Source organism: Notolepis coatsorum, assembly GCF_963971535.1.
Source record: "Notolepis coatsorum genome assembly, chromosome: 3".
NCBI classification, from domain to species: Eukaryota; Metazoa; Chordata; class Actinopteri; order Aulopiformes; family Paralepididae; genus Notolepis; species Notolepis coatsorum.
In genome coordinates, this window is record NC_140167.1 from 103613500 (window position 1) to 103632857 (window position 19358).

At 44.2% G+C, this 19358-nt stretch overlaps 1 protein-coding gene across 1 annotated transcript in view; it reads left to right on the forward strand.

Annotated features, from left to right (window-relative positions):
- The window catches only part of LOC311224742 (uncharacterized protein), a 37078-nt gene that overhangs the window by 4627 nt on the left and 13093 nt on the right, over window positions 1–19358 (forward strand). Inside the window, exons 2-9 of the mRNA XM_084309841.1 lie at window positions 2322–2483; window positions 5607–5737; window positions 7519–7782; window positions 9955–10053; window positions 10742–10804; window positions 13309–13923; window positions 15047–15106; window positions 18415–19029. Coding sequence (XP_084165967.1) covers window positions 2322–2483; window positions 5607–5737; window positions 7519–7782; window positions 9955–10053; window positions 10742–10804; window positions 13309–13923; window positions 15047–15106; window positions 18415–19029 — 2009 coding nt within the window. The remainder of the gene's footprint in view (window positions 1–2321; window positions 2484–5606; window positions 5738–7518; window positions 7783–9954; window positions 10054–10741; window positions 10805–13308; window positions 13924–15046; window positions 15107–18414; window positions 19030–19358) is intronic.

A 19358-nucleotide genomic window follows, 5' to 3' on the forward strand; every position in this document is an offset into this window, starting at 1 on the left:
GACTTAGACATTTCAATGCATAATTCTTTTTACAATATAATAATACATATTAATAACTATCTATATAGCACCTTTCACACATGGACCACAGCCCAAAGTGCCCCACAGCAAATAGCATACAATTAACATAGGCATAAAATCAGCATACAGTTGACAGAATAAAAACAATGCATAAAGTGCAGACATAAGAATAGGTATAAAAGACAATAAAAGTAGTGCAACGTAAGGTGCAGACATAAGAATAGGCATACAATAAGTACAATAAGTACAGTGTTGCTTGAAGGCATGTGAACCCCCAGGAACAGCCAGTCCCCCAAACACTCCACACATCAATCCCCACCACATCCCCATCCAAGACACCCCCCTGATAAAGCACGTCATGACTGAAGGAAAACACAAACAGCCCGCATGCCACTCACGCCACCATGCACGGCAACGGGAATGCCACCCCCGCAGGCCGCACCATCTCCCCCGGTCCCGGCGACCTCGCCAAAACCATCAAAGCACACGCAAGAGACCAGCACCCAACTCCAGGAAAGGTCCAGGAAAGGCCCAGCCGAAGCCATAGACTCCAACCAAACCCCCCAGACCTCCCCCAGAGCCGAACACCAGCCTCCCGCACACACACACCGACAGACCTCCCCCAACCCTAAACAAACTTTATATTTATTGGTAAAGAATTTGCACTACAACCCATACCTCATTACACCTTACTGTAAATTGTACCTCATCCCATTTCTGCTTTGCACTGTAGTATATTGTATGGTAACTCAGTTACTTCTACTCTGCATTGAGCATTGTATATATGTATATACTCAACACTTTTGTCTACGTACTTGACTTCTATTTTATACTTATCTATTTTTGTTTAGCACAGTCTCTGGAGCGTAACAGAAAGAAGCATTTTGTATAAAATGCACTTCTGTACGACGACTAATAAAGAAACTTGAAACTTGAACTTGAAACCCACTGACACCCAAGGGACCCCCCCCGCATGAAGGACCCCACACAACCTCCACAGCACCCCAAAGAGTCCCAAAGGTCCCCAGTGCCATCCCAGACCACCCACAACACCACATACCCCCCCATCCAACCACCACCATGTCCATCCACCCGAACATCCACCCCCCCCCCCCCCCCCCCCCCCCCCCCCCCCCAGCAGAATCCGAAAGCAAAAACAACTGGGGTCACTCACTGTGAGTATGGAGTGACTTTAGAGGGGTGAGTGTAACAAGGTTGAAACCTTGCAATGGTCACCCCTTGGTGTAAACTCCAATAACTTCCACCGTTACACACAGTGCCTGCTAGCAGCTAGTGACCACCGTCACACACACACTGCCTGCTAGCAGCTAGTGACCACCGTCACACACACAGTGCCTGCTAGCAGCTAGTGACCACCGTCACACACACACTGCCTGCTAGCAGCTAGTGACCACCGTCACACACACACTGCCTGCTAGCAGCTAGTGACCACCGTCACACACACACAGTGCCTGCTAGCAGCTAGTGACCACCGTCACACACACACACTGCCTGCTAGCAGCTAGTGACCACCCGTCACACACACACTGCCTGCTAGCAGCTAGTGACCACCGTCACACACACCACTGCCTGCTAGCAGCTAGTGACCACCGTCACACACACACAGTGCCTGCTAGCAGCTAGTGACCACCGTCACACACACACTGCCCTGCTAGCAGCTAGTGACCACCGTCACACACACACACTGCCTGCTAGCAGCTAGTGACCACCGTCACACACACACACTGCCTGCTAGCAGCTAGTGACCACCGTCACACACACACTGCCTGCTAGCAGCTAGTGACCACCGTCACACACACACTGCCTGCTAGCAGCTAGTGACCACCGTCACACACACACAGTGCCTGCTAGCAGCTAGTGACCTCCGTCGACACACACACTGCCTGCTAGCAGCTAGTGACCACCGTCACACACACACAGTGCCTGCTAGCAGCTAGTGACCACCGTCACACACACACTGCCTGCTAGCAGCTAGTGACCACCGTCACACACACACGGTGCCTGCTAGCAGCTAGTGACCACCGTCACACACACACAGTGCCTGCTAGCAGCTAGTGACCACCGTCACACACACACAGTGCCTGCTAGCAGCTAGTGACCACCGTCACACACACAGTGCCTGCTAGTACCTAGTGACCACCGTCACAGTTAGTTCATTTTTGTATTTCAGTGCTCCAAAGCATTATAGAATACACACTTCTGCTTTTGATACTTTGGTATATTTGTTTAAGCTAATATAATATTAATAAATACTAACACTTTAGTATGTCTGTGTACAGTAGCAGCCGGGGAGGCCCCGCATTATGGAGGCAGGGGTCACTCACTACGCTGGTCCCCACCACGCCTGTAGAACCTGGGGACATTCTGTGGAAGCACAAGGGAGACAACGTGGTGAAATTTGACGGCAGTGAGCAGACGGAATATGGCTCGTATAACCACAGGTGAGGACAATCCCGTCGGAAAATGTAAGTAAATCGAGGGCGACTGGGTTTTGATTGATTGAATTGATTGATTGATTGATTGATTGATTGAAAACTTTATTAACAGATTGCAGAATGGGTACAATACAGTACAGCTCAATACACACAATTGTTAAGGGATGCAGACCAGAGAAAGACTTTTGTCTTGTTTACATCAGGGTCCCCCATTTTCAATTCATCAGGACATATATGACATACACGACATACAGATAGACAGTACTGCTACATCTATACATTTATGACATACCAGATTTGCAAATACAGTACTGTTTGTGATACAAAAGGAGTCAAGAAAAGGGAGTATATACATTTGACGTAGAAACTGTACATTGGAGGAGGTTGGGTGGGGTTGTGTGGGGGGGGGGTTGGGTACATTGGGATATTGACAAACCATACTGGGTAATTTACATTGGAGGTGGTTGGGGGGGGGGGGGGGGGGAGAAACCTGTATAAACAAGAACTGTACATTGGGGGGGGGGGGAGACACTGTACAAACAAGCAAAATTGTACATTGGACTATTGACAAAACCATACTAGGTAAATGACTGTACATTGGAGGGGGTTGGGTTAGGACATTTACAGGGGCCAGTTTTGAATTGCAGTCTCCCGTAGGTGTCCCTTGAGATTGGTTTTGAAAGTGGGTAGTGATCCACATTCCTTTACAGCTTTGGTAGGGCGTTCCACATTGATGTGGCATAATTGCGAAACGTGTTTAGTCCCTTATTTGAGCCGAATCTGGGTTTAACATGATTTGTGGAGCTCCCTCTGGTGTTGTGATCGTGGTATTCACTGACCTTTGGGAAGTATTTTGACATGTACATGGGTACCTTGGTCGTGTAGTGTATCTTGTAGACCAGGCCCATTGCAAGTTGCTGTACTCTGTCGTCAACTCTAAGCCATCCTAGGTTGTCAAAGTGGGCAGGGGTGAGGTGGGTTCTAGGAGTAAGGTCAAGCAGTAGTCTGACCAGTTTGTTTTGAGATGTTTGTAATTTTGTTTTTAGCGCCTTTGAGGTGCTTTGGTACCATGAGGTGCAAGCATAGTCGTAGTACCCTTACATTTACATTTACATTTAGTCATTTAGCTGACGCTTTTATCCAAAGCGACTTACAAGTTCTGTGCGACAAGACAGCAAGAAGGGTATAACTCTATCAGCTGAGTAACAATGTTCATCAAAGTGTTGCGTGTTACAGTGTAGATTAGTTTATTAGGACAAGTGCATGACATTAAGGTTAGTCGGGGTTAGATTTTTTTTTTTTTTGAATGAGTGCTCCTGCCAGAGTCTTCAGGGTATTCCTGTTTACCAGAGAGGAGATCCGGTACAAGAATCGAGTTCTTTGGTTGACTTTTTTTATTACATTGGATGCCATTTTGTCACAGGAGAGATTAGCCTCTAGGATGGAACCCAGGTAGGTAATTTCATCTTTCCTTGTGACAATATTGTGGCGTAGCGGAGATTGCGCTGGTCACCAATGCAAGAGACTCTGGTCTCGACTCCCCGAGTCAGCGTTGCCTGCGGCTTGGGCCAGTCGTCATACTATCTCAATTGGCAGAGGTAGCGGGTGGAAAGTCGATGGGTGGGGATTGGACGTTGTGGACAGCGACTCCTACAGGTTGGTTGGGTGACGCCTGTACAGCAGAGACGGGAAGTATCGGGGGCAGCGTGAGCCTCCCACGCGTTACTCCTCGCCACTGAGAGTCCGCGCTGTCTGGTGAAAAGATGCGACAGGCTGCCTCCTCGTGTACCGGAGGGGACACGTGATGCAAGGCTTCTATCCTCACTACAGCCGACCAGTGGGAGGCATAGTCTAGCAACGTTCAAGACAGGGGAGGGGAGAATTGAAGGGGAGAATTGACGATACGAAATTGGGATGGGAGAAAAATAAGGAGAAAAAGTGAAAAAAATTAAAAATTAAAAAACGTAAGTAAAGTACTATCGACCACAGGAAAAAAATTACATAATGTATGTTATGTTTTAGCCATAAGTAATATATTCACCTATTGTATCGGCGAAAGTCCAAAACAGACGCCGCAACCAGGAGTTGAACCAACAATCATTGCAGTCGCCGGGCGAGTGTGTTTATGTTTATAGTTAGAGTTGTGGTTAGTTTTAACATTCACTTAACGGTTATGGGTAAGACATACAGTTAAGAGTTAAGGTTGTTACATTTTACATTGTTACATTGTTGTTACATTACACATGTTACATTTTCGATACAATACGTGAATATTTGTACATAATATGTACATTATGTAGTGTACCTTTTTTCCTGTGGTCGATTAGTACTTTATTTACATATTTTAAGCGAGATCTGGCTGTGGTTTTACATAGGGCGGCATTGGTTTAGGAGGTAGAGAGCGGTCATCTGGTAATCTGAAGGTTCACGGTTTGAACCCCGCTCCTCTCGGCAGAGTCCTTGAGCGAGACACTGCACCCCTAACTGCTCCAGGGGTGCTGCACCTCTAACTGCTCCAGGGGTGCTGCACCTCTAACTGCTCCAGGGGTGCTGCACCTCTAACTGCTCCAGGGGTGCTGCACCTCTAACTGCTCCAGGGGTGCTGCACCTCTAACTGCTCCAGGGGTGCTGCACCTCTAACTGCTCCAGGGGTGCTGCACCCCTAACTGCTCCAGGGGTGCTGCACCTCTAACTGCTCCAGGGGTGCTGCACCTCTAACTGCTCCAGGGGTGCTGCACCTCTAACTGCTCCAGGGGTGCTGCACCTCTAACTGCTCCAGGGGTGCTGCACCTCTAACTGCTCCAGGGGTTCTGCACTGTGCTATGACCTCTCTGAAGAAATTAAGCTATATAACTGTTTGTAATGCTTTACTCAATCTTTGAATAGTTCCATTTGGATAATGCTTTACTCAATCTTTAAATAGTTCCATTTGGATAATGCTTTACTGTCATGTAAACAAGTGATTCAATGGAATATATATAATGATTATATTTTGACATGTGGATATTTCATTATGAGCCCTGAGAGGGGTATCAAAACATTTAGTATTGTCGAATACATTTTCATGTCAAGTGTGTAGTAAGGTTCAGTGTCTGTGGATCATTCATGTTTTATTACATATACTTACAGGGTGATCTTAGACTGGCACACTGCCGAACTTACTATCGGACAACTCAGAGTGGAAGATAGTGGACCCTATGAACTGGAAATCAGCATCAACAATAAGCGGTATTATTCACATCACAACATGGAAGTTATTGGTAAGTTATGTATTTAACTTAATACATAAGATTTTATGTATCTACTCTGAATAATAAGGTCTGAATCATTGGGTTAGTATTTACTAAATACTCATGTCAACTTGTTATGCTATAGATAAAATCTTTATGTAGACTAATCATTTTTAAATAATAATAATTATTATATAATTATGTAACGGTAGTCATATTGTCACCTTAAACTTCGATGTGTCCTTGTTACTGGTAATAACCGTAAGAATGTGCTGAGCTGGGCCTGGTCTACAAGATACACTATACGACTAAGGTACCCATGTACATGTCTTCCCAAAGGTCAGTGAATACCACGACCACAACACCAGAGGAAGCTCAACAAATCATGTTAAACCCAGATTCGGCTCAAACAAGGGACTAAACACGTTTCGCAATTATGCCACATCAATGTGGAACGCCCTACCCAAAGCTGTAAAGGAATGTGAATCTCTACCCACATTCAAAACCGCTCTAAAAGAGCACCTACGGGAGGCTGCATTTCGAAACTGGCCACCGTAAATGTCCAAACCCTACTCCCACCCCCTCCTAATAGACAGTCTCCTCCCCTCCGTATGTATATATTCTCTCCCCACCGTATGTATATTTCTCTCCCACCCTCCCACCCCCTCCTAATGTACAGTCTCCTCACCACTGTATGTATATATTCTCTCCCCACCGTATGTATATTTCTCTCCCACCCTCCCACCCCCTCCTAATAGTCAGTCTCCTCACCACTGTATGTATATATTCTCTCCCCACCGTATGTATATTTCTCTCCCACCCACCCACCCCCTCCTAATGTACAGTCTCCTCCCCATCATATGTATATACTCTGTCAGGATCTATGGGTAACAGTACTGTATATTTGCATATCATATATGTCACAAATGTAACAGTACTATATACCTGTATGTCATGTATGTCCCTATGCCATAAATGTCATGATGTCATGTATGTTGTGTATGTCATAAATGTGACTATGAATTGAAAATGGGGGACCCTGATGGTCTGCATCCCCTTAACAATTGTATGTATTGAGCCGTACTGTATTGTACCCATTCTGCAATCTGTTAAATAAAGTTTTCATTCATTCAGCTAATATACTCAGGATGCCTATCGTAGTACAATCTTAAAGTACAAGTACAAGTTGGTCCCTATCCGCTTCCATTAATTTGTGCTAAGCTAGGCTAGCTTACAGCTGGATAGCTTTCTACTGAACCCACAGAGAGGAAATTGGTATTTTATCCAGTTTGACTCTGGAGAAGATGGTAAGCGCATTTAACAAACTTGAACTTGAACCATCATAATGTTAAAAAGGTTAAATCGGAGAGAATACACAAAGTTAATGGGAGATATTTAGATTTTCATAGTCGGCACACACAAGATAAACAAAAGATCTGTCGCACCTTCAACCAAGGTGCATGAACTGGAAAGAGCTATCGAGGGATCTATCAAAGAACTATCAAAATCCCTAACTCTCCCAATAATGATAAAAGCCGACGTGCCTGAAACCCTCTGCATGATACTTCTACTGGACAAACGCTAGCTTTCCATCCTCGCTGTTCAGTTTCTGCTGCCAAGTTTGCAGCTTTTTCCTTTCATACGCCTCTTCACTGAATACTGTATATCATCGTTTATTTAGAACACCCCCCCCCCCCCCCCTAAAAAACAACAACAAACAAAAAAAACGACACAGTGTAGCTTTAAGCATAAACACGTCCTCTTCACGCTTGGTTATTAGCTGATCTGACTTGTGTGACATGTGTTTGTAGATGAAGTGTTAGAACCCACCATCTCCTGTGAGATCGCCGACGCCGATGGTTCGGACACTTCTAAAACACGACGTGCAACGCTGGTCTGCTTTGCTGAACCGCGAGGTCCTCCACTCCTCATGAAGTTTGACTGGGCGACTGCTCCTGGGCCAAACTTATCAATATCTGTCGAGGGTCAAGGCGACAATACGGTCTACACTTGTGGGGTTAGCAATCCCATCAGTGAAAAGAAAGCAACATTCACTGCAAAGGACTGCTACACAGGTAAGACACTTCAGCTTGGCTTTATAATTCGTTGTTTATGTATGTGATGTACTAGCCTATATTATACGTACAGTATGTTATATATACTTTGCTTTATATTTCTAATTCCTAGGAATTGTCTTTTACAAGTTACTATGGTTTTCACACAATGTTTTTGTTGAATCGGCACTAGCTTCCTGTTGGAGTTTGTTAGCAATGCAAATTCAACAATGGGTTATGAAATCAAACTCTTAAAAATCACTTGTTAGCCATTCCATATATTTACTTAATGTAAATAAATATATTCCATATTATTACTTAATAGTAAGTAGGGATGCTCGATATTGGATTTTTTACCGATACCGATATTCCGATATTGTCCAACTCTTAATTTCCGATACCGATATCAACCGATATCAACCGATACCGATATATGAAGGGTTTCCCCGTCCAAAAAAATGAATAATTTCAGGTAACTAATAACTTCACTGGATATATATATAACAAATATTGTTATTGTTTTTTTTTTTTTTTAAACCGATACCGATATTTTCCGATATCACATTTTACTGCCGATATCGGCCGATAATATCGGTCGGCCGATAATATCGGACATCCCTAATAGTAAGTAATAAAACTGTTTTAATGGATTTCTTTGTGATTTTTAGAGCGTATCGTTGCTGACTTGCTAACGGCAGGCCGGTGCCAATTTATTCTAAACATTATTTTTAACACTTATCAGATATCGGACAATTCCACGCTAGAACAGTGTCAAGAGAATTTCCCTAAGTCATATCCAGTGGTTCTCAACGTGGGGTCCAGGGACCCCCAGTGGTCCTTGGGAGGATTTCGGGGGGTTCCCAGAAAAATATAATGAATAGTATAATGGTTTTATGGGGTATAGTTTCACTGCCCAATGCGAGGATATGGAGAGTGACTATGAGGTTGGCCATTTTGCTCTTGTGTCATGCTCAGGTTGGGTTCCTTTTCCACCTTGGGTAGAACAAGGTGGAAAGGAAATGGATTATATCTCGATCATTCATGTACAAACTGATGGACTGAACAAGTGGTATCTGTGCATCCACAATTGTGGTAACATTTACTATAAATAAAAACATAAAATGCCCCCATATACCAGTAGAACCTCTCTGCGTACCGTCTGTGTACAAGGACTGCCTCAAAATAATAGAATCAATCCACACACTGTTAAATTTGCTCGCGCTGTATTTATTGCCATCAACATTTTGATCAAAGGATCTTCTTTGGGATAACGGCAATTAGGGGTACACTCTAATATATGGGTTGGGTCAAATCTCCCATTGGAAAATAGGATGACAGGCCAGGTGCAGTCACTTAACCCCATAAAGAACAGTCAAAAGGTAAGCATATGAATAGTCAAACTCTACAGAGTGCACTTACTACAAAGATCAATAAGTACAGTATTACAAGGACTGTCTTCCATTCACTGGACCAACTATCTTGTGTTCAGCTTTGGGAGAGGCTTTGTACACATACACACATCTAGACTGAACTGTCTCAGTATGAATGTGATATGTGAATTCTGTTTTTGAGTGAATTTCCCCATTAGGTAATATCCTTGTCTTGCTACAGCATGACATACCAGTCTTATTGTGACTTCTCGCCATTCCTGGAGATTGCCCCTGTCTTTAACAAAGGACAAATTGGTGTTCATAGGTGTATACGTGTGTGTTTTAGCTGATATCATCATACCTTGCGCCATTGATGTTGAAATAGGAATGGAAAATACTCCATGAGACTTGAAAGCTGCTAGACATATGTAACCATTGTGCTCCCGGTTGCTGCACGAATTTCACTAGCTTGTAGTAGAGTAATACAGTAACATTAGTGAAAATAAATTACCTATGCCTAGGGATTTTCAAGTTTAATGGAGCATATTTTCAACCCTTTTTAATATCAATAGCAGTTTGAAAAGTAGGCTGAGATCTACCAAAACATACACTCTATACACATACTGTATGCACACAAACTTTGTTAAAGACGGGGATGGTCTCTGGTAATGGCGAAGTCTAAATTAGAACGCTATGGTCCTTTAATGCAGGTCTGCTAATGCAAATGTGTGTCTCCTTATATAAGTTGCTACCCTCTCTTCTCTAGTTACTATCCATTCTCTTTCTGTAAGAGTTTCTGTAATGTGCTGGTGTTTTTCTGCAGACGAGAGCTCTACAGCGCTGATTGTCGGCCTAGTCCTTACCTTTTTACTTATTTTACTTGCTGCTGTGGGATACGGCTGCTACAGGAAATATAAAAAAGGTACGGTTAACACAACATTATGTCAAAAGAATAACTTTGGAGTGAAATTGATTACAGAAACCCATCTTTGGGAGGCGGCTGTGCAAGAGACTCCGGTCTCGACTCCCCGAGTCAGCATTGCCTGCGGCTTGGGCCAGTCGTCATACTATCAATTGGCAGAGGTAGTGGGTGGAAAGTCGATGGGTGGTAATCTGGACGTTGTGTACAGCGACTCCTACAGGTCGGTTGGGTGACGCCTGGACAGCAGAGACGGGAAGTATCGGGGGCAGCGTGAGCCTCCCACACGTTACTCCTCACCACTGAGAGTCCGTGCTGGCAGGTGAAAAGATGCAACAGGCTGCCTCCTTGTGTACCGGAGGGGACACGTAATGCAAGGCTTCTATCCTCACTACAGCCGACCAGTGGGAGGCATAGTTTAGCAACGTTAAAGACAGGGGAGGGGAGAATTGAAGGGGAGAATTGGCGATATGAAATTGGGATGGGAGAAAAAAATTGAAAATAAGGAGAAAAAGCGGACAAAAAAAAGAAACCCATCTTTGGCATGCTGGAAAATCATTTTGTGTAGATGATCATGCACACTCGGTGGGATCGAGCATCCCTTACTGTTAGTGTTGGTCCCCGCCATCACTGTCACATAAACCTTTGGTTTCTGCATGTTCCTCTCTGGGTTATGCCGCGCACCAAGCAGGAACTGAGCTGAAGAAGATGAGAAATGATGTGGAGAACCCTCTATTGCAAGATAACGCAAAAGGTATGCTGTGTTGTTGTTTTTCTTTAACAAAAATTCTACATTTTATTTTGGTATTAGCGAAGATGGGATGGGAAGGTTTTTAGGACTCAAGCTCAACTGTGTATACATCAAACTGGCATTGTGTGCTCGACACTGTGTTGTGATCGCCACGTGTCCTTTTGGGGGGGAAACAACTTTTGGGAGAAAGGGGCAGGAGGCACTCTTTGTTCACAATCTGCAACTTTAGGACAAAACAAACGGCGACAAATGTCCAGGTAAGAAAATGGGGAACTCTCCTGCCACTGAATGGGGAAATGCCATACGGGAAGACTGAAGGGGCATCATGCCTGAAGACGGATCAAATGTAACCGTTCATTCAAATGGTCGACGGCAGCAGCCAGTTTAAATGGAGTCACCTACTTTTTTCCACCAAAAGTAGGCGTGAACGCGAAAAAGGCCTGTATGCGCCAGTCTGATGCATCCTCTGACGAAGGTTTGAAAGCTCCTTAAAGTGAAGCCTTGTGAAGCCTTGCATGGATCCAAGTATCCGTTCAGTAACTTAGGAATCAAGCTGTTGAACATTTATTGATAATGGTCCATTAGTTATGCATTCATTTACTTATCTCATGTTTCTCATATAATACAGTGTAATACAGTAATGGTATCAGATGCAGTACAGTATTCTGTAGTGGAGAGAGACACTGATTAGCAAGTTTGATGAGATGACATAATACTAATGGTAGTAATACATGAGATTCATATAGCACTTTTCTAGAACTCAACGTCATTTTAAAGGAACATGCCAAAATTATGGGAAATGCGCTTTATCGTCAGACAAAAAGATGGATACCAATTTCCTCTGTGTGTTTAGTAGAAAGCTATCTGGCTGCAAGCTAGCCTAGCTTAGCACAAACGAATGGAAGCGGATATGGACCAGCAAAAATACCTCAGAGTTTTAAGCTAGAGTAAAACAGCGGTTGCTATGTGTTGACATATGAGAAATGCATCAAAATCAACAATGTCATAATGTGGTGTCTTATTACTGGAGCTTGCACATAGCAACCATTGTTTCTTCCAACATGGAGGACCAATGGCCATTTTAAACATTCCATGATAGGCCTCAATGGACCATATCGCACGCCGGCCATTTTGATCTTATGTCATGCTCAGGCTGGGTTCCTTTCCACCCAAGGTGAGAACAGGGTGTGTAAAGGAACCCAACCCAAGCAAACTTAACAAAATGGCCGCCATGTGAATATAGTCCATAGGAATGTTCAGGTTGATATTGACACATTGCGGAAGATTTAGATAAATAGATATTTTATTATCCTTAACACTTTCCCCGCCAATCACGTTGTACGACGTGTTTCAAGTTCATGCAAATTCTGCCAATCCACGGCGTGCAACGTTATTGAGATCATATTTTCGCCATGTTATTCATATTTCCCTCACGGAGCCTTGTCTGATGCTGTGTGAGCCGGCGCGTCTCCTAAATGCGTCCGGCCACGCGCATATCATCGCGGGACTCTAGCCACACACCGTGGACATGGATCGCTGCCATAACTCAATAATCGACATGATTTGGGCGTGTATTAGTATTATACAAACCGGAAATGGATCGACTCGATCCCATCAAATAACTGGGATCTTTTTGCTCCAGTCTCATCGCCCAACGGTAAGAGGAGGCTGCCGTGACTTTCAGCCTGTTTGTTTATTATTATCCATGCAAACTGCTCTGATCTATATATCACCCATACTACATAAATCATTTAACGACGATCACGAAATTATAAACGACCCCCCCCCCCTCCGTTCATCCGCGCATGATCAGTCATAACGTTTAGGACCATGTACAGTTGACATTTTTAATATAGCGTGGATCGGCAACGAACGGCATTTGATAATATGCATTTATGCCTATATCTCACGTTCTAGGAATTACTGCAGAAAACGATAAAAACATATTTATATTCTAGACGGTATTTTCGTATGAATGTGTGAATGAAAAAGTAAAACGTTCCTACATCCTGAACGATAGATAATCGATGTTGAATGGGCCATAGTAATGTCAATTTAGCAATGCAATTTAAAAAGTTATAGCCCTGCAAAGAAGGTGAACATCTCCATAGACTTACAGTACTGGCAGAGAATGGTATAAGATGCTGAAAGTGCGTGGCAGGGAATGTGTTAATGAATTAACTCTTGGGTGGGGCTCTGCAGTTTATGAATCAGGATGCACAATGTTATCTTGATCAATAACAAAATGCAAATACTGTTAATACATGTCAAATGTCTAACAAAATGATTTCCAAAATAATTGAAAATGATTTCAGTTTGATACTGGATCACACACATCCCAATACCATGTAATGGATTATGATGCTGAACCTATAGGATTATCTAAAATGATTTTCCACACCTATATTGACATCAAGAAGACAATTCCTCCCGATTGTCATGATATATTTATACAGTATATGTTTCATATGGCCCAGCCCTACTCACCTTATCTTTGTATGTTGAAGGGCCAGAGAGGGAGGCAGACAAGGACCAGGAGACGGAGCATTTCATTAACAACGGAGCCACTCTTCCCAGCAAGCAGCCTCTGGCCTCTCTAGCCCCACGTGTTCAGAACCTGGAGCCTGAGGACACGACGAGTGATTCTGCCTCCCATGCTTCAAATGAATTCCACGATGCCCCGGGTCACCCTTCACCTCTGTCTGGTCATAAGGACCGCCAGTTAGCACCACGGTCTCCTCCCTGCCCTGAGCACATGACAGTTTTAGCTGAACCCAGCCAGAACCAGCTAGAACAGGTCTTAGCAGAACCACAGAGGGCAGACCTAGACCGAGAACCAGGCCAGGGCGACCAGGACCAGCCAATACCAAATAAAACATCAGAAATTGAATCGGAGCAGAACACAAAGGAGGAAGAGGAGGAGTCCCCTGTAACCTCTCCTATAACCTCTGAGCAGCCTCAGAGTCCTGTACCACAAACACCTGAATGCAGCCTGGTGCAGGAAGAGCCACACATAACGGAGCCTGATAAGGCCCAGTCAGACTCCACTGAACCCTCCCAGGATAACCACCCTGATTCCAGTACACCAGATTCTGAACAAGAACATGAGTCCAGCCTAAACGGTGAGTCAGGAGATCACACGGAGGAGGCGGTAGAATCAACACTAGAATCAAGCAAGGAAAGGGGAGTAAATACCAGGGGTGGAGGGGCCCATGGTCATTGGGGGGCTGCACCAAGAGGCCCCCCCCGCTTAATTCTTGCTCATGGGCCCTTGGTTCAGAAAGACACAGTATCGGGCGGTTAGGTGGCCGAGCGGAGATTGCGTTCGTCACCAGCCCCGGAGCTGAGCTGGATTTACCTGTTCGAATCCAGCTCACAGCTCCGGGGTTGTCACCAGCTTGGCTGGCCGTCTGTACTGATACAATTGGCTGTATCAGAGGGTGGGAGAAGCTGGCGGGGTGGGTCCGGGTCGTTGTAAACAGCGACTCCTACAGTTCGGTCGGGGCGCCTGCTAAGCGCGGATTGGACGTGAGGGGGATAGTGTGGTCCTCCCACACGCTACGCCCTCTCAATGAGAATCCGCGCTGCCAGGTGAAAAGAAGCGGTGATTGGCTGGACGTGTGTCGGAGGAAGCACGTGGTAGCCTCCACTCTCCCAGATGATCTGACTGTGGGGGGTAAGTGCGCAGCGACCAGGAAGGGACTGGGAATTGGCATACGACTAACATTGGGATGGGAGAAAATCGGAGGAAAATGGAGGGGGAAAAAGACCAAAAAAAAAAAAAGAAAGACACAGTATCATCTATCCGAGAACCACAGCCAGACACAAGGTTCCAAACAGGAAAAGTACATTGATCCAGTTAGTGACCGGCTACAGATACAGTAGATACAGCTATGCTATGCTTTCATTCATTGGCCATTTGCAGATGAAAGAACAAAAAACAAAAATGATTGCCATTCATTTTATCTTTTATCACAAAAGACGAGATAGGAAAATTGAAAGTGTGTCATTATCCATACATGTTCCATTAATTGTGCATGGATTTGCTTTAATCATTCATCTCCTATTTCTTGTTGTATAGGGTAGTATAGTAAAGTGTGTTATAGTATTTTATAGTGCAGTATTGTATAGTGGAGTGAGAAGCTGATTAGCGAGTGTGATGGGATGACATGAAACATAAGTTATGAGCTGGACTCAAATACGTGATATGCTAAACTCTAGAACATCCCTTTATTGTTTGGGCAGAACGTGGAGGTTCAGGAGACGGCGGGCCACCAGAAGAATCAGAACTACTTCATTCACCAGGTACAAAGAATGCACATGAGATTGTCTTGATGGCATTGGTGCACACTGCACACAACAACTCGCAGTTCCTCACAGCACATAAATACATACGCTCATGGTACAAGAAGAGAAGGACCTCACAATACAGTGCAGGACATATACTATACATATCACAACATATAAAAATAGTAACATTTAACACTGTGTACACTATTTATATGAATAAGTTTCAGCATCACGTTTTATAATGATAACTAGAGATGTAAAGTTATGTGTATTCGTCCTGCGGTATGGACGTTACAATTTGGTACGTGGATTCATACAACGAATACGTTTCAGGGGGGACTATATGACACTAGATGGAACTAGGGTTTAATACATCTCGGGGGGGTATACGACCAGCGTTTCCGTTAGCCGGTAATTACCGGTATTTGACCGGCAAAATCTGTTGAAGTCCGACATATTTAATCTCTCCGGTCATAATGTCCGGTGAAAATAATTCCCTCTAAACACAATTTGATTATTTGAATTGTATTAAAATAGGCTAAAATTAAATAGCCTATGCGATGAACGAAACAAACAATCATTACATTTGTTTCATCGTTGCTTCACCAAACAGCCGGTCTAATAATGACATCCGACCTGTTGTCAGCGCGAGCTGGCTGCTGATATATTTGCGAGAAGCATCCATCTGCCGGCCGGCAGGGTGCAGTACTCCAATTCAGCCATTGGCAATTCAGCTGTTGGGTGGGGGCGCTGCTGAGCGGTTTCCAGACCGGACCTAAAAACACTGCTGCTTCATGCTTCACGTAAATATATCAGCAGCCAGCTCGCGCTGACAACAGGATGTCATTATTAGACCGGCTGCTTGGTGAAGCAACGATGAAACAAATGATTGCATAGGCTATTTAATTTTAGCCTATTTTAATACAATTCAAATAATCAAATTGTGTTTAGAGGGAATTATTTTCACAGGACATTATGACCAGCACCACCTCGTTGGGAGGTGGAGATATACATCACGCAAACCCATGATAATGTTGCCGTCTCTCTCTGCCAAATTTCTCAGTTCTTCGCTTGATATAATTAATACAAATGTCCAATATAACGGAATTCGTTAGCTCATAAAAATGTGATTATAACAGACTGCTGTTTATTAAGGTCGGGCAGACTGCCCACCGACACCTCAAGTCGGCAGCAGCACGAAGTTTCGAGGGACTTATTTTATTTGGAATATATTAATGACTGTATATACGCAAAAGTAGCCTAGTTTTAAGTTAAAATATTATAAATGCCTTGATGATGTCATTCTTTATATAGGCATATCAATTGTTTTTAAGCTCAATAAACTCTGACCGGAATTTATCCCATTTGTCCGGTAGATTGAAATCTACCGGACACTCAGACCTGCAAAAAAAAATTCTAACGGAAACCCTGTATACGACACTAGGTGGAACTAGAGTTTAATACATCTCGGGGGAGTATACGACACTAGGTGGAACTAGAGTTTAATACATCTCGGGGGACTATACGACACCAGGTGGAACTAGAGTTTAATACATCTCGGGGGAGTATACGACACCAGGTGGAACTAGGGTTTAATACATCTCGGGGGGAGTATACGACACTAGGGGGAACTAGAGTTTAATACATCTCGGGGGAGTATACGACACCAGGTGGAACTAGGGTTTAATACATCTCGGGGGGAGTATACGACACTAGGGGGAACTAGAGTTGCACATTTTACTAAATTATGCTCATTATCTGTAGAGGCGTACTTTGATATTTAACGTTGAATATTAACTCATTGACCGCCACGCTTAAGTGCGCGAGAGGGCGCTAGAGCGCCACTGCTTTAATCAATGGGAGGACTGGGAGATTTGCGAGTGCTTAAAATATATCTTAAATTATGGCTATAGGTCTAATACACTCGTCGATTATCAGTGAGTTGCTTGCAGTCAACATGTACGAAACGGATTGTTTTTTTCATCGGTACATTTCCGTTTCATACCGTTTTTAATACGAGTATAGTTTTGGTGATTTCTAGTAATTCCAGAGAAAGACGCGATAATAGCCCTTTAGTGGAATACACAAAACATGTTGTCATTTTTCGGCTGATTATCGAATCTTCCTGAAATCAACGCTAGATCATCATTATTGTCCTTCCTCTTGCATACATGAAATGGCCCTCGTAGCGCGGTCCCCCACCTCCTGCACCCAACGGAAAACAACCACACATACACACACAGATACAGCGTCGATCGGGGTAGAAATACATATCAGATCAATGATCTAATTTATATATAATGTTCTTACCTTGTATCTGATGTAATGCAAAAGAAAGAATCCAATTATCTGATCGCCATTTGAAGTACTGGGCGCGGAGGTCCGTGCCACGTTCAACAGCATTGCATATGAGGGGGGGGGGGGGGGGGGGGGGGGGGGGAGCGTCGCAGATGTATCGTTGAAATCAGGCTACCTCGCCTGATTGCTTAAACCACGCCCGCACAGCTTGGATCGTCCCAGAAAAAAAACTATACCATTCCCAGTGGAGTGCAATACCAGCCGGAAGGTGTGGGGGGCGGTATTTGCCCTTTTGCGAGCTCAGACCCATTCCCAACGATAACATCAGGCTGGATGGATGAAAATTAATGGATATCGCTAATAAAAGAAATAACGACCAAAACCCGACTATACTCGTGATTGGCGCTCAAACGATGGCGAGTTAACCCGACTATACTCGTGATTGGCGCTGAATGAGTTAATCTTGTATTGCCAAATTCAGATGATAAATAAAACGTTGCCGCTTGTATTGGAGGTATCTGGTATTATAGCAGAGCAGACAGAAGAAAAGTGCTGCTAGAATGCTTGGGCAATAGATAAGGGGTTGCACTATTGTACTAAAAAAAGATCCATCGGTTGATATCGGTATCGGAAATTAAGAGTTGGACATTATCGGTATATCGGTATCGGTAAAAAAGCCAATATCGAGCATCCCTAATAATAACTCTTGGGTGGGGCTCTGCAGTTTATGAATCAGGATGCACACTGTTGTTATCTTGATCAATAACGAAAAGCAAATACTGTTAATACATGTCAAATGTCTAACAAAATTATTTCCAAAATAATTGAAAATTATTTCAGTTTGATACTGGATCACACGCATCCCAATACCATGTAATGGATTATGATGCTGAACCTATAGGATTATCTAAAATGATTTCCCACACCTATATTTTCATCAAGAAGACAATTCCTCCTGATTTTCATGATATATATATATCTTGCATATGGCCCAGCCCTACTCACCTTATCTTTGTATGTTGAAGGGCCAGAGAGGGAGGCAGACAAGGACCAGGAGACAGAGCATTTCATTAACAACGGAGCCACTCTTCCCAGCAAGCAGCCTCTGGCCTCTCTAGCCCCACGTGTTCAGAACCTGGAGCCTGAGGACACGACGAGTGATTCTGCCTCCCATGATTCAAATGAGTTCCACGATGCCCCGGGTCACCCTTCACCTCTGTCTGGTCATAAGGACCGCCAGTTAGCACCACGGTCTCCTCCCTGCCCTGAGCACATGACAGTTTTAGCTGAACCCAGCCAGAACCAGCTAGAACAGGTCTTAGCAGAACCACAGAGGGCAGACATAGACCGAGAACCAGGCCAGGGCGACCAGGACCAGCCAATACCAAATAAAACATCAGAAATTGAATCGGAGCAGAACACAAAGGAGGAAGAGGAGGAGTCCCCTGTAACCTCTCCTATAACCTCTGAGCAGCCTCAGAGTCCTGTACCACAAACACCTGAATGCAGCCTGGTGCAGGAAGAGCCACACATAACGGAGCCTGATAAGGCCCAGTCAGACTCCACTGAACCCTCCCAGGATAACCGCCCTGATACCAGTACACCAGATTCTGAACAAGAACATGAGTCCAGCCTAAACGGTGAGTCAGGAGATCACACGGAGGAGGCGGTAGAATCAACACTAGAATCAAGCAAGGAAAGGGGAGTAAATACCAGGGGTGGAGGGGCCCATGGTCATTGGGGGGCTGCACCAAGAGGCCCCGCTTAATTCTTGCTCATGGGCCCTTGGTTCAGAAAGACACAGTATCATCTATCCGAGAACCACAGCCAGACACAAGGTTCCAAACAGGAAAAGTACATTGATCCAGTTAGTGACCGGCTACAGATACAGTAGATACAGCTATGCTATGCTTTCATTCATTGGCCATTTGCAGATGAAAGAACAAAAACAAAAATGATTGCCATTCAT